The 15,820-nt window shown below is 55.0% G+C and overlaps 2 protein-coding genes across 2 annotated transcripts; both read left to right on the forward strand.

The window, feature by feature from the left end:
• Positions 1–198: 198 nt before the first annotated feature.
• On the forward strand, positions 199–3,768 carry VOLCADRAFT_98830 (uncharacterized protein; the record flags this gene model as incomplete). Its single annotated transcript, XM_002957679.1, has 6 exons — positions 199–404; positions 857–1,032; positions 1,234–1,263; positions 1,395–1,456; positions 2,267–2,503; positions 2,656–3,768. 6 exons carry the CDS (start codon positions 199–201, stop codon positions 3,766–3,768), a joined length of 1,824 nt encoding a protein of 607 aa, XP_002957725.1.
• A 3,764-nt stretch (positions 3,769–7,532) lies between these two features.
• VOLCADRAFT_98831 (uncharacterized protein) lies at positions 7,533–15,069 on the forward strand (the record flags this gene model as incomplete). The annotated part of the gene is made up of 8 exons (XM_002957680.1): positions 7,533–7,812; positions 8,154–8,303; positions 8,657–8,869; positions 9,261–9,394; positions 11,900–12,023; positions 12,842–12,994; positions 13,358–13,438; positions 14,750–15,069. The coding sequence occupies 8 exons, from the start codon at positions 7,533–7,535 to the stop codon at positions 15,067–15,069; spliced, it is 1,455 nt and encodes a 484-aa protein (XP_002957726.1).
• Positions 15,070–15,820: the final 751 nt, after the last annotated feature.

Below are 15,820 nucleotides of genomic sequence, written 5' to 3' on the forward strand. Positions count from 1 at the left end.
ACCTACTTACCTACCGGGGTACCTACCTCTACATATGCCAATAACGACCGGCGTCATGATCAAGCGGCCGCCACACCCTATTACCTAGGCCATGTGCACAAATCCGCTCGGTCCTCCTTTTGCTGTACGTACGGTGTCGTACGAGTAATGTACGATGCCTGATTGAAGTCGTTCNCACGCGGCGCGGGGCGGTGACTGATGGAATGGTTACCACGAGCACGTCAGGTACTGCACACGTTGGACGAGCTTACAGCTGGGTTTACAAGCATGCAGATGGATGGGCACAGCACAGCACAGCGATCAGCACAGCACAGCGATCAGCACAGCACAGCTCAGCAGCGCACGGCACCCTCCAGCCCAGTTGTACATTTTCGTATGGGCGGGTGCACGGCTGCAGCGGTAGTGTAAGGCCGCAACCATGCTGGCAAGTCGGATGCGCAAGCGCACCATTGACAAGCCCCCGAGAAATATTCAAGTTAATCGCAGGTCCTCAATGAGGACCATATTAGCGATTAAGCTAATAAGAACAGATACTACACATGATCTGAGCCAAAAGGCCGAGAAAGGTATGGAAACAACAGGGATGGGCCACGGACGAGTGCACGGCAAAATACTCCTTTGGCCAAGCTTGCGCTCGATGGTGGGGGGTGGTATTTAGAAGCACATTGCTCCCCCTGAAAGCACCTACTTGCTGTTCCTGGTCCGCAATGTCGGGGCCAAGCAGTAGCTTATTACAGCAGGACCGATTAAGCTAATGCACAGAGCTGGTGATTCGGCCGCTGCTTCAATCCGTCAGAGCGGTGTAGCGGAGTCCAGTCAGTAGGGACCCATCCATGTCCCTGCCCGCCTGCTGCAGCAGCAGTCAAGGCAGCCGGGTGAAGCTGACGCCACAGACCTTGAAAAAAACAGGCATGCGGAGGTGGAGCTGCGCGTCAGATATCGCGCCTGTAACTGTAGGCTTTATGAGCGAAACGAAAGAAAACCAAAGTTTTCTGTGTATTTGCCGAGCGTGTACTCGGTTGAATGTCCGTGGTGTGTACGGCTGGACCGTACAGGGCTAGAATAAGTCGCAGGAGTGCGACGGAAAGAGCAAGTTCGCGAGTTCATAGCGAGTTCATACTGACAGGTTTCCGCTGCGGCTTCTGCCTAATCTACAGGCTTCAGAAGCAGAGTCGCTCGGTAACCAGGCTCGCCCCCTCCCACGGAAGCAAGCACTAACTTTCCTGCCTGCAGGTACCCCTCCGTCTGAACGACCCCTAAGCGGTAAGGCAATTACTCAAGAAAACAAAGATTTGGCTGTAATAAAGGCTTGGCATTGTAAAAGCAACGTGTGCCCTGTAATGGACACTTGGCGCTAGCCAACCGTGAGGCCGCCGCGGCCATGCCATGCGCAGGGGTTGGAATCCACAGCATCCACATTGAACACGTACGGGCCAAGGAAGGGCATCTGTACCTGGTGACACCTTTGCGTTAGATGAATGCTCTGGGTTCGATTCCAGGGCAGACCCCCGACATTAATCCGGAGAGTTTGGAGAATTACAAATAGCGGGAGGTCTAGGTCGGGAGGTCTAGGTTTACTAACGCTGCTGAGGTGTGGGGATGAGGGCTAGTTGATGGACTAAGTTTCGCATTCTGAGATGGTGGTGATGGCTGATCTGTCTCTACGGCTGTCGGGTGACTGGATGAGGAGGGGTGTAGTTGGCAGGACTCAAACCGCCGTCAGTTGTACGGTGTAATCATCTTTCAATATATATAGTCCATGGCCTTCCGGCTTTTACGGACCCCCCCACACTCGTGCGGCACTTGTATCTTGTAACTTGTAACATTGCCACAGTCATAACCTTTCCTACTGCAAGCATCATGTGGAATCACAATGGCCATGGCTCAGCATCACCTCCAGCCATCGGTCTCCGATTGGCCTGTAGCACACTGCCGGCAGACAGCGCACCGCTAGCAGGTGCTGAAGCAGCAGCCGCACTCCCCCCGCCGGTGTCATAGGCTATCCGCGCAACCACAGCACACCAGCACGACCGCCATTCCCAAGAGCCTAAGGGGTGTATGGAGGACGTACGGTCAGACGAACAGATAGAAGACGGAAGATGCTTACGACGGAGCAGTGGCTAAGTTTGCACAGAAGTAGCTGGGAGAGTCCCTTGCTTTCCCTTGGATCTCCGGCGGGTCATACCCGCAGAATTGCGCGTGGGTCTTCTTAGTCTTCTTGCTGCCTGGCCTCACCTGTACTTTGTTTTCCCATCATCCCATGCAGGGCAAGACCGAGCGCTCGCCACCTAAGGAGAAGTACTCCGAGGGCTTGCAGGGCATTGGCGCCGACTTGGCTTGTTCGCCCAACCACTGGTCCAACGAGGAGCTCATGCTGCGCTGGATCGACAAGGTGCTCCTACCGTACTTCACCCGTGCGAAGGAGAAGCTCGGCCTTCCGCCTGACCATCCCTGCATGCTCATCCTGGACTGCTGGCAGGTGCACCTTTCGGAGGCCTTCCAGGTGAGCTCAGTATGATGGGTTCTAGTAAGATAACGCTTGACCTTCACATGGCTTTCCTACTTATTCCATTTAGGGCGGTTTTAGCTGTTCATAACATCAGTCCGCGTCCTGTTGGTGAAAGGATCCCTTCCATGCCCGTTTGCCTTCCACAGAGCCACCTCAAGACCACATGCGCGGGTGCCATGGTGAAGTACGTCCCTGCCAACTGCACCTCCAAGCTGCAGCCCGCCGACACCGGACTTCAGAAGCCGTTCAAGGACCAGTACCGCACGGAAGGGGCCCTCGCTTTCAGGGAGCTTGTGGCGCAGATGATGCGAGCAGGGATTCCGCCTATCGAGGCCGAGGTGAATCTGCGGACTGCGACCATGAAGTCCCTGATTTGCACCCTCCTCCTGGCCGCGTGGCAGCATCTCGCCAGCAACAAGGCCCTGGTTACTAACGCCTGGTCTAACGCCACCATTCTCCGCGCGTGGGACCATCCAGTCATCGACGAGGCAACTCGCAAGGTGCTGGACCAGGGCGAGGCTGGCCTCTTTCCGCCGGCCGTCAGCCACCATGAGGCCCAGGCGACAGCTGCCGCAGTAACTGCTGGCATGACGGGCTACACAGGCCCCCCGGCTGAGCCCACGTCCACACCGGCTGCTGACGAGAACTGCGACACCAATGACCCCAGCCCGTACATCATGCACGATGATGACGACGGCGATGATGAGGCCATGCTGGTCAAGTTGGACCAGCACTTCACTGAGCTTCAACATGCGTATGAGGTCATGACAGACGAAGAGAAACAGGCTGTGCGTGCATCCGCGCGGTCTGTCAAGAGCCGCTTCACCATCGACTTCGACGATGGTGGTGCAGCGAGCATGCATGGCCGGGGCCGGGGCAGGGGCGGAAGCAGCCGGGGGTCTGCTGGGCGAGGCCGTGGGCGGGGCCGCGGGCGAGGCCGTGGGCGGGGCCGCGGGCGAGGCCGTGGGCGGGGCCGCGGGCAAGGCCGTGGGCGGGGCCGTGGGCGGGGCCGCGGGGTCAAGCGGGCGCGGTGTGATTTCGAGGTGGAGGAGGATGCGGAGGTGGGAGAGGAGGATTCGGAGGAAGGGGGCTCGGCGGAGCAGGAGTCAGAAGAAGGGGAGTCGGAGGAAGGGGAGTCAGGGGAGGAGGAGGGGGAAGGCAAGGAGGAGGAGGAAGAAGAGGAGGAGGATCCCAGTGACGAGGACAGCGATGGGGAGAGCGACGGGGAAGATATGCGCGAGTGCTCTACGCTGAGCTGAGGCGAACGGCCAGCTGGCAGTTGAGGGCCCCCGCGCACCTCGCCGACTACGCACACTAAAGCAGTTCAGAGAGCTAGGGAGTTAAGCGGACAGTTGATGAAGTTGAGCGCACAGCCACGCTTTATTCCGTTGGATTCTATGCGTCAAAGATCGTTTGCTTCCGGTAGTAAATGACAAGTTATACGAGATTTGCCACGGGGAGTTGTACGGGGGGAGGGCTGCGGAAGAGACAATACCTGCATGCTTTTCACGTGGTTCGCGTGCCATGTCACTGGAATCTGGTGTTTGCTGGTGAGCAGAATAACCGTGCATGCATTTGCCAGCTTTTGCGTCAATCGGCGTTCTGAGTCGGACCCATTAACGAATATTGCAGGCACCGTTGCTTCGGTTGCGTTGGCTTCTCACGAATTCAAAAGTTTCACCAATATTTTCGGGTGTAATTTGAGGGTGTCTCGAACAATAAAATCACGAACATTTCCTGTCACTATATGACGTACATGTTCGTCTCTGTGCCTACCTGTTACTGTGGGAGCGGCTGGGGCATTATTCCTGCTTATGCATCGTCATTGTTTGCCATGGACCAGGCATATGAATTGAATTTTGAATTGTTACAGAGTGGGAGGCTTCTGGGCCATTTGAACATATTGTCAAGTCTACGATTTATCACACCATACAGCACCATCCACCATTACCACACTGTACTACGCCATACGAACTGCAAGTCCAAGGCAGTTGATCCTGTCTTCTAGGATCCCTCGTCATCCAGTCACCCGAACATCTGCAGAGACAGAGGGTTCAGCAACCACCAACAATCCAGCGTGCGAATCTCGATCCATCAACTGTCACTTCAACTCCACATCTCAGCAGCTAGCCATAATCTCACGCTCCCGACAATATCGGGGGTCTCCCCAGGAATCAAACCCAGGACCTTAAAAAACTGTAGAAGACAGTAGTGTCGACCAGACCAGGCATATGGTCTGGACCAGGCATATGGTTTGGACCAAGCATATGGTCTGGACCAGGCATATGGTCTGGACCAAGCATATGATCTGGACCAGGCATATGGCTTTGGTTGGGAGTGTCTGCAATTATAGGGCGATGGCAACGGCACCTTTCCTGTGATGCATGAATCTGAGGGTGTGGTGGATGGGGGGTGAAGTTTGGCGGGAGGGAAAAGAGGACGTGTGTGTGTGTGTGTGCGTGTGTATGTGTGTATGTGTGTGGTGGGGGGTTGCTAATACCCACATGATGATGGTGATGGTAGGGAAGAGACATGAAAGGGCGTTTGGTTTTTGGGGGTGGTCCGGCGTGTCAGTTTTAAAGCACACGGTTGCATTACCGTAAACGAGGAATGGAGACACCGTTTGAAAGAAGACTGCTGCAGAAGCAGAATACCGACATGTGTGAATACAATCCTGTGCAAGCCAACAGCACACGCCCCCTCATCTGCGACCATGTCCCCATACATGTTCCGTACACATAGATTCCCTGGCACTCATGGCACAAGGGCTTCGCAGTTGATTAGCAGTCGATTTTGCCTTACATCTGGCCTACCGCGTAATGCAGTCTTATAAGCTGCATGAGTACGGAAAATGGGCTTTATTTGAAAAGCTCATTTATTTATATGGTGGTTAGTTTTCATCTGTTTTCATGTATCCGTCAGGTCCGTAAAGCGTTAAGCCGTATTCATGAAGAAACAAGTAATATTATTATTATTATTATGAAGACTTAACTTATCAAAGATTAGGTTACCCGTGGCGATCCGCATTTTTGTCCGCCGTGGCGATCCGGCCGACGGTCAGATGGTAAGGGGGCTGATGATCGGGGGCGTGGAACCGGTCACGCGGTAATTGGTAAACTGGGTGAATATCTGCATGTGGCGACTTCTCCCTGACTGTCCGCGTGGCCCGCCAAGCGGGGGCTGGACACGAACCAGCGGAGCTCTGAAGCCCCAAGGCCGCTGCGGGTAACTGCGTGCAGGGCAGGAGGGTCACTTTCCGAGTGAGCAGCGCCGGTGCTCTGTCTTAGTATGCCCTACCGGTCACAGCGCACATCAGGTAAAGCAACGATGAATGAAATTCGATACGGGGCGGCGACCCGGATAATGCGTCGCACGCAGGAACCCGTGAGCCGACACACATGTGGCTCTCAATAAAAAAACGCGCACATACATACATACATACACACACGCGCACATATACACACGGAACTTGTCAAGATGTTGGCTGGCTAGCGGGATCTCGGCAGTCGAAGAGTTGGAAACAATTGAAGGCCAGCTCAACGGCTCAGACATATTCCTGATGCTGAACGGAGTTTTTTGGCATGTGGGCTTACTACCAAGATTATAAAACCTTCCTGAAAGTTATTCCTGCTATCAGGGAGATAATAGCCACACTGCACAGTGCATGGCGAAATAAAGGAAAAAGCGCGCCGGAAAGCACTTTATGATCACTTCACCAAGTAAATTCGCGAAATGATTTGTTAGGTAATCGTGCTTGTTGGAAGGGTTTTGGGAAATCACAATGCAGGTAGGATGTTCCTTAACAGAAAGCGACAAACTCTGAGTCGACGCTATTTTTATTTCTGTCAAGTTGCGGCATCTCGCTTGCACGAATTTCGCCGTGCATACTCTAAACCATCCCGTACTATTACGTTTGCCAAGGGGCACGAGATCCTGGCTCCAGAACCGTCCGTATCTCTGCCGCACCTCGACAGACCATTTAAGGATTGGGCAGCGGCCTCGCTCAACACTGGCAACATTCTAGCCGGCCCCTTATGGGTAACTTCTGTATACAGCTAACTGCGCCGTGCGCGCCGCTGTGTTCATCCCACGGACGGACCTCTAGGTGGCACCGCTGTCGGAGGTCTTTCAACCTTCTTGCTAACTAGCGCCGACAGTAGCAAGCGGCTTGGAAGCCAGCAGGGATTGAATTGAGTGCATCGTGCGCTGACTTTGGGCGCTGTCAGAGCAAAACAGGAGAGAAACCCTTGCGGAGTTTAGGCCTAAGCGGTGGCTTCCATTTGCGCTGTTCAACTTCAGCCGATTGTGGTCCGTCCCCTGCTGCCTGCTGCGGATAGCTCGGAGCACAAGCTTAACGGCAGTGAGTTCGCATCGCAGCGGCATCGCATTCCGGTTGTTATCACGAGTCTTGGTTGCTGGTCCTTACGTACTGTTGTTAAAACCGCTTCCGGGCAATTTTGCGCTCTCTCCAACTCGGGAAGCACTGCGCCATGAATTTATAAACTTAACTACCAAATATATTTTATATAATTTATTTAATGATATGTCCGTCTCATCATGTTTTTGCTTCTAACAGGCCGCAGCGCGCTTTAATTGGAGGTTTTTCTTGCTTGGCTCAGTTTGGCTTGTCGTCGTCTCCGGTCTACCTGGCCATCCTGCGGACTATCACCAATCGTCCGTTGCGCTGTGAAGCTCTTTCGGACAGACTCAGCCTTCCAGCAAGGTCCTTTCCAGCTCCATTACACATATAGCGCCAAATTTGGTCTGTCCCGCTGACCGATAAGCAGTTTTCAAAGGAAGAATTTCCAAGATGACATCTACAACCCAACACAGCAGTTTTAATTTACGGCGTCAGCCATTTCGAACTGGTCAACGAGCGGTGCTACTCTTGCCAGCATCACTGTGCTATTGCCTGCTGTGGATGGTGCTAGTCCGTCCAGTTTTATCTTGCATGGACGGATGCTCGTCCAACTACGCACCGGTATGCTGCAACGGACGAATGTGGTACAACGCCTGTTACATGATGTGCCAATCTCCCAACATCACCATCTACGAGGCCTGCCCACCGCCGCCCGCGCCGCCGCCGAGCCCGGGCACGACGGCAGCTCCCCCTCCCCCTCCACCGACATGCGACCCCAACACCTTTTCGTACGTCACAATTTCGTACACCTGCCCGTACGAGGGTCGCACGTACACGCTATACGATGTGAATGCGGGGTGCATGCCGGACTGGAACACCTCCAAGACGTTTTGCGAAAATCGGGGCATGGAGCTGGCGCCTTGGGATTCAGACGCATCAAACGGTGGGATGAAATACGTCCGTAGTCGTTACCTTCTTTTGCGAAGATGTGAACGACCTGCTTGATAGCGATTATATTATCCAACGAAGGTTAATATCCTATCAATTCTTTCAGGATTAGAAGACTTTGATAAATGATCGCGCAGCACTCCAAATGTCGCAAAACGAAAACTCGCACGCGCCCACAGAAGCGAGAAGCTTTCTGTAGTTTGACAGTAAAGATACCACCTAGCCTGTGCCATTTACATGTGTAAACTTCGAATGAACGTATCATCTACTATTTTCACCTCACTCCCTGCACCCACATGTGGGTTACCATGTCCCTCGATTTCGTGTGGGTCACAGGCGCCCTTCAAAACCTGTGCACGAGTAACAAGTTCACCTGCTGGGCCGATGGTAATAAGCCGGCCGGATTATGTCCACTGCTTAGCCAGGAGGGTGCCGTACTGTTTCAGACATGCGACCAACGTGTACGATTTGTATGCCGTACTACGAGTGAGTAATTTTAAGCACTTCAATTTCCATCCGTGTTACAGGTACTTTGCTTGTTGTTTGTTGTTTGTTGTTTGTTGTTTGTGCGTGCGTGTGTGCGTGCGTGTGTGAAGATGTGTTTTTTCCCAATCTATGTACGAGATCGGTGTGCAGGGCATTTGCTAGCAACCATGTCGTACACCATCCCTGTGAATTAGGCGCCCCAGAAACCTCTTTCTCGCCCGGCGTATAAGTACGTAACTCCCAATGCTCCTTTACTCCGTCCCGCTCCACTCCGCGCTTTCCTTTTACCTTATAACCACATAATGCGATTGCACTACCACCACCACCGCCTCCGCACATTGCTCCGTTCGCAGTTTACAAGCGTCCTTCACCGCCACCACCACCACCCTCCTGCAATCCCTATACGGCACCGTACCGTACTCAGACGTACATTAATCCAATTGACTGCAAAAACTACACGCTGTACGATACGGCAGCGTTATGCATGGCCGATTGGTATTCGGCAAGGGACTTCTGTGGGAGCAAAGGCCTGGAGCTGGTGCCGTACACGGAGGATGCTGGCATGAGTAAGTGTTGTGCTCGCCATTTCATTTCATAATTCTGCTGCATCGCATCGCCATGACATTGTTTTTTTGCAGCATCTCTTGTGGCTGGTCTCTTCTAAATTGGATCTTGCTGGGGTCCAGTCTTGCTGGGATTCCTATCCCACCCAGACTGGAGTACTGAACATACAAACGGGCTTTGCTTGCATTTTGCAATGAACTGGCGCAATGTTCGGTTTCTAGTTTTCCACTAGATTATTTGCAAAAGCCATTCTTCTTATTCCCTATTCGTTGTGGTCCTCGCAGCCTTTGCCGCAATCAATGGTCGGGCCCTACGGCAGGGCCACCCCACCATTACCACGCAACTAACACGAGAAACACACATACATACATCTCTACACACCCGTACATACAGGTGGCTTGACCAGGCTATGCTCACAAAATAGCTTCACGTGCTGGACGGGAGCTAAATCAGACACCGAGTTCTGTCCACTCATGACTGCGAGTGGGCAGATTGTACAACAGTCCTGCCAACAATCTGTACGATGGGTGTGCCGTACCAGGAATGGTAGGTACGGATGCATGGATAAGCACAGTACGGCTAAAACTCCTCACTCCTATCACTTGCGTGCTGGTTGGGGAATCGTCGGGCGATGCGGGGAGGGTTGGGGCTGCGCGGGACGCGGCGAGTTGCCGTACTACTCGAAGTTATCGTACAAATCAGGAGGAAGGTTGGGCCGCCGTCATGCACCACCTGTTGTCAATCATTTATGTTTACAAGTTTCAAGTTCCGCACGAACGCGGGGATGTAAGTCAAAGCCGGGAGGCCATGGACTATACATATAAAAAGTTGATTACACCGTACGACCGACGGCGGTTTGGGTCCTGCCATCTAGACCCCTCCTCATCCAGTCACCCGACATCCGTAGACACAGATCAGCCATCACCACCATCTCAGCATGCGAAACTTAGTCCATCAACTAGACGTCAACTCCATACCTTAGCTGCTATTTGTAATTCTCCATATTCTCCGGATTAATGTCGGGGGTCTGCCCTGGAATCGAACCCAGAGCATTCATCTAACGCAAAGGTGTCACCAGACTAGACACAGATTTATGTCTGATTTGCCGTCTTCACATATTTAGTTGAATTGGTTTGCTAACGTCCTCTTGTTATCGTATGGTCGTTAGGGTTGGCAGTGCCTACCCTCCCTTCCCCTGCGATCACGCAGCAGTTCCGCTGTCCCCTTTGGAGCCCCTCCTCGCGTGCATTGACGCTACCCCTGCCGTCGTACCTGGTTCGTACTGCCGTATTCCAGAGTTGCCGTCGTCATTCTGCACCGCGTTGCTACCTTCGCCGGCACCGCCGCCACCATCATCTCTGCCGCCGTCGCCGCCGTCGCCGCTGCCGCCATCACCGCGGCCTCTGTCACCGATGCCGCCATCGCTACCACCGCCACCGCCACCGCTGCCGTCGCCGCCATCGCCACCGCCGCCGTCACCAAGACCCCCCTCGTCACCACCACCATCGCCGCGGCCGCCGTCACCAATACCACCGTCGCCATCACCACCGCCATCGCCACCGCCACCGTCACCAATACCACCGACGCCATCACCACCGCCATCGCCGCGGCCGCCGTCACCAATACCACCGTCGCCATCACCACCGCCATCGCCACTACCGCCGTCACCAATACCACCGTCGCCATCACCACCGCCATCGCCGCGGCCGCCGTCACCAATACCACCGTCGCCATCACCACCGCCATCGCCACTACCGCCGTCACCAATACCACCGTCGCCATCACCACCGCCATCGCCACCGCCACCGTCACCAATACCACCGACGCCATCACCACCGCCATCGCCGCGGCCGCCGTCACCAATACCACCGTCGCCATCACCACCGCCATCGCCACTACCGCCGTCACCAATACCACCGTCGCCATCACCACCGCCATCGCCGCGGCCGCCGTCACCAATACCACCGTCGCCATCACCACCGCCATCGCCACTACCGCCGTCACCAATACCACCGTCGCCATCACCACCGCCATCGCCGCGGCCGCCGTCACCAATACCACCGTCGCCATCACCACCGTCGCCATCACCGCCGTCGCCATCACCGCGTCCACCGTCACCATCACCACCCTCACCTCGGCCGCCATCACCATCACCACCCTCACCTCGGCCGCCATCACCATCACCGCCATCGCCACCGCCGCCGTCCCCCCTGCCTCCATCGCCACCACCGCCGTCACCTATGCCGCCGTCGCCGTCACCACCGTCACCTATGCCGCCGTCGCCATCACCGCCGTCGCCATCACCGCCGTCGCCATCACCGCCGTCGCCGTCACCGCCGTCGCCGTCACCACCTACACCGCCACCGCCGTCGCCATCACCTCCATCGCCCCGACCGCCGTCACCAGTACCACCATCACCGCTACCTCCATCACCATCATCACCGTCACCGCTACCTCCATCGCCATCACCGCCGTCGCCATCACCGCCGTCGCCGTCATCCCCGTCACCGCTTCCGCCATCACCATTGCCACCGTCACCGCTTCCGCCATCGCCATCACCGCCGTCGCCACCACCGCCGTCGCCACCGCCGCCGTCACCGCCCCCGCCGTCGCCACCACCGCCATCACCACTGCCGCCGTCGCCATCACCCCCGATACCACTGCCGCCTCCACCACCGCCGCCGTCACCGCTGCCACCGTCTCCGCGACCCCCATCGCCATCACCGCCACCACCGCCGTCGCCACCACCGCCATCGCCACCACCGCCATCGCCACCACCGCCATCGCCACCACCGCCGTCGCCACCACCGCCGTCACCGGCCCCGCCGTCGCCACCACCGCCGTCACCGGCCCCGCCGTCGCCACCACCGCCGTCATCGCGGCCGCCTTCAATGCTGCCACCGTCGCCATCCCCATCGTCACCCAGACCACCACCGCCTTCACCGCGGCCTCCACCTCCACCTCCTCTCCCACCACCCTCCTGTAACCCCTACACGACTTCGTACCGCACCCGAAACTACACAAACCCCAAGGACTGCAAGACGTACACATTGTACGACATGGATGCCGTATGCATGACCGACTGGTACACGGCGGGGGACATCTGCGACAGCCAGGGGCTGGAGCTGGTGCCGTACACGGAGGATGCTGGAAGAGGTGCGCTAGCAGTTCTGTGTGTCTTTTTATAGCCCGGAGGTTTTATAAACTCTGCTTTAAACTTACTGGCACGTCACCTTTGTTTAGCGGATTGCATCAACACACCATCATTATGATAGATATCCCGATTCAGATATATGCATCTTTGTTTAGAACTACTTGGATTGCCGTACGATGACGTGTTCTACCAAACCCTAATATTCGGAGCCCCTCCTCCCTAACAGTGTTTTTTTGGTAATATATTACTTTTTGGGGAATAAATGGGGGTCTGAGCCTGGAAGAAATGGAATCGTTGGGTCAGTTGGCCGTACTGGTTCATTACTTCGGCCATAAGTCGCCCCAAATGCCTTCTGCACATAAAGCTGACCATTTGGAGCTTATACACTATTTATATATAAGATATTTGATGATATCACCATGAGACGGCCCGCTGTTGCATTCAACTTAGGTCAACGGGGCATTCGTTCATTCTTGACCAAAGCAAACGGCTCAGAAACTCCGCAGACGCAATGCCCCAAACATTTAGAAGAAGAATTAGATAATACAGAAGACAAGTTATAATGCAGTTAGGTGCACAGAACGATGGTGGTACGGCACGTGTGTTTCCAGACGTCAGGTATTGTTTACAGCACACCGTAAGGCCTTTGGGGGGGGGGTCTGGGGGGGCGCAGCCCCCCCAGCGACTATACAAATAGGAGTTGTAACCGCAAGAAACACCCAGTTTATTACTCTAGGGTACTAGGCCCAAAACGAAAAAAAAACACTGCTCCCTAAACCCAGCCCAGCTCATCCACTGCCCCTCACCCCCCCCCCCCCAGCTGGTTTGTCTGAGCTCTGTTGCTCACAAAATAGCTTCACGTGCTGGACTGGAGCTAAATCAGACACCGATTTCTGTCCACTCATGACTGCGAGTGGGCAGATTGTACAACAGTCCTGCCAACAATCTGTACGATGGGTGTGCCGTACAACGGGTAAGTTTATATCCATAGATTATCAATTCTGCTCCAATGGAAGAGGGGACGCTGGACTAAAAACTAAAAAGCGGTTTTGTCATCCCCCTTCCCCCCCGAGGGGAGCTTGGTTGTGAACTGAATCTCGTTATTCTGGATTCATTGGATTCACCTCGAACCGCCGTACTAGTCATACTAACATGCTGCGTACGTAACCTGCGTGCGGACCTTGACGACCTTTTTGACCTTCGAATCCAACTGAGTACCGTTTCGGAGCTTTTTCACCTAATCCCAACCCAGCGGGCGCTTCGCCCTGCTCAATCTGCCTCTGCCATACCCTCGTACCCCACCATCGTACTGGCTTACTGTCGTCACATCGTGCAGATAGCAAGTGCCCGCCGTCACCGTTACCGCCACCACCTCCTCCACCCTCCCCAGAGCCTCCGCCGCCTCCCGCGACCGCAAGTAAGTCGTCGATTGTCAATCTGCAGTGTCGTGTAGCACATGACCCCCCTGCAAACGCCATGTTTCCCTTGGGAGCATACCGACCCCGCCAAACCCTTCGTCCCCCTCCCCCGCTGTTCTCACACTGCACGGTAGCTCCTTCGCCACCACGATTTTAAAATCCAGAACTGGAATCTAGAATTCAGAATCCAGATCCGAACGACGCGACATCACTCACGAACACGTAACGCCCGTAGCTAGCTAGCACCCGCGGCTTTACTGGTCAACAAGTCAGGCCGGCTCACGTCATGCCGGCACACATCATCCGCCAAACGCCGTCCCTGGCATCGTCCTACGGCCTTCCCATGCAGGCTGCAAAGAAGCGCTGATCATTATCCATATCACCCGCACAACGGCCGGTGTACACGTGCCCGTATATATTGACAGTAACGCCGTCACCGCCATGTTACTGACCCGCGCATGTTACCCGCATGCTCGCCTAGTCGCACTACTAAGAACTGACACCACCGTTCCGTGCATGAACGAGCGAGTAGTAGGATTTGAGATTACCTGCTCATTATTATAACCGCCAAGTGTGTCGCCTTTTCAACCGTCATCCGCTAAGTGCGTCACATTTCCACTACTGCTGCTATCGTATCGTACAGGTTGCGACGCCACATGCGACTTGATGTATCCGAATTGGTTGGTTTGGGTGTGTGACGAGCAGGGCCGGCCGTACAGCAATTGGTGCCACGCAGCTTGCAACGGCTGCAAATATTACACAGCTTGCTCGGGTCCCGCAGGATCGGCGCTTACAGGTGAAAGGGGGGGGGGGGGAAAAGACGAACCATGAACGAGTGAAAGGGGGTGGGGTGGGGGGGGTGGGGGTGGGGACCTGGTTCCACAAGGGTGGGAGGCTGGCCGGGGGGGAGCTGTCGGGAGGTGCGTGTTGGGCTACTTCATTTCCTGGTAACTCGCTCGATAGCATATGCTATCCATCCACGTCGGTGAAAACTGTCGAAATGTGATCCAGCAACTTGATTCTAATCATTCCCTTGTTAATTTACACATACGTACATACGTACATACGTACATACGTACATACATACACGTACATAATCAACTTGCGAGCTAACTAGGAAGTAAGTTGATGCGCCTTTGATCCGCTAGATTTGGTTGGATGCTGGTGGTGAGTTGCCGAACCCAACGAATACATTCTGAAGTCGGATGGGGTGACGGATTAGGGTGCCCCTCTAGCAGGGGAGAGCAGGGACTGCCCCGGGAAAGGGGGCCGCTGGCGAAGTTAACCACCCTGTAACAACATACATACAGGGGACAACGTGTTGACCTTGATGGACGCTGGCTTCGAATACCGCATGTATACGGTGGATGCGAAACAGCGCTTGACACACAGCGGTGCTGCGGCCTACTGCGGGGGCCTGGGAGCAGGCTGGGACTTGGTGCCGTACACGGATAACACGGGGTACGACGCTGTACGGCGGCTTTGCGCAGCCAATCAATTCACTTGCTGGCTGAAGCGCGCCGACAGTGACCAGTACTGCCCGCTCATGGCTGCGGACGGGACCTTGCAAATGCAGGGCTGCCAGCAGGACGTGAGGTTTGTGTGCCGCCGCCCAAGGCAGATTGCCTAATAATTGAGCATGGCACTAGTGAGGGCAAACATTCTTTCCCGCAGGTTGTGGAAAAATGTAGGATGTTTGTCTCTACTTTTATTTGATGTATATTATTGTAAGCGCCCAAATGGATAATGATGAAACAAGAACCGAATTAAACTACTGTTGCTGGTATCGGCATGGCTCTGTATGCAGTTTAGTAGCCGGCTTATGCATAGTTGCCTGTTGAGCTCCAATCTGGTAAGCATGTTTTCCGAACATCGTTTTCATGTGTGCCAGATGGAGCAATTGTGATTCCTTCATATATGCCCAGCAATTGTGGTTCGTGTAGGCAGTTGTGAACATACGCATATGTTTTGCTGGCTGGCAGCGTGCATTAGGAGGCGTAATGCTGGGTCACAAAACAGGATGCGACAGGGCATACAGGATAGTCCTCTGTGTATCTCTTGCCTTGCGGGCTGCGTGGGTGCCCTTGGCTAGGAGAGTCTTCTGAGGGGTCGTGTCTGGCCTGGGTAGGTCTTTCCCTTGCTTCGGCTTTTGAGTATGTAGTGGAGCCCCCTGAGTAGAGCCCCTGCCCCCGGTGGCGTTTTTTTATTTGTTCTTGTTTTGGTGTTCTAGTGGGGACAGTCTTCTGCGTCGCTGTGTTGCCTAGCCAGGGGCTGGGAGAGCGCCCCTGCTGGCGTGAGTGAGGGAGTGAGGCGCGCGCGGAGGAACAGACGGACGCCCGTCCCTGCGCTGTGTTTCGGGTTCCCCGGTGCTCGTCCTTTCT

Source organism: Volvox carteri, assembly GCF_000143455.1.
Source record: "Volvox carteri f. nagariensis unplaced genomic scaffold VOLCAscaffold_78, whole genome shotgun sequence".
In the NCBI taxonomy this organism is placed as follows: Eukaryota; Viridiplantae; Chlorophyta; class Chlorophyceae; order Chlamydomonadales; family Volvocaceae; genus Volvox; species Volvox carteri.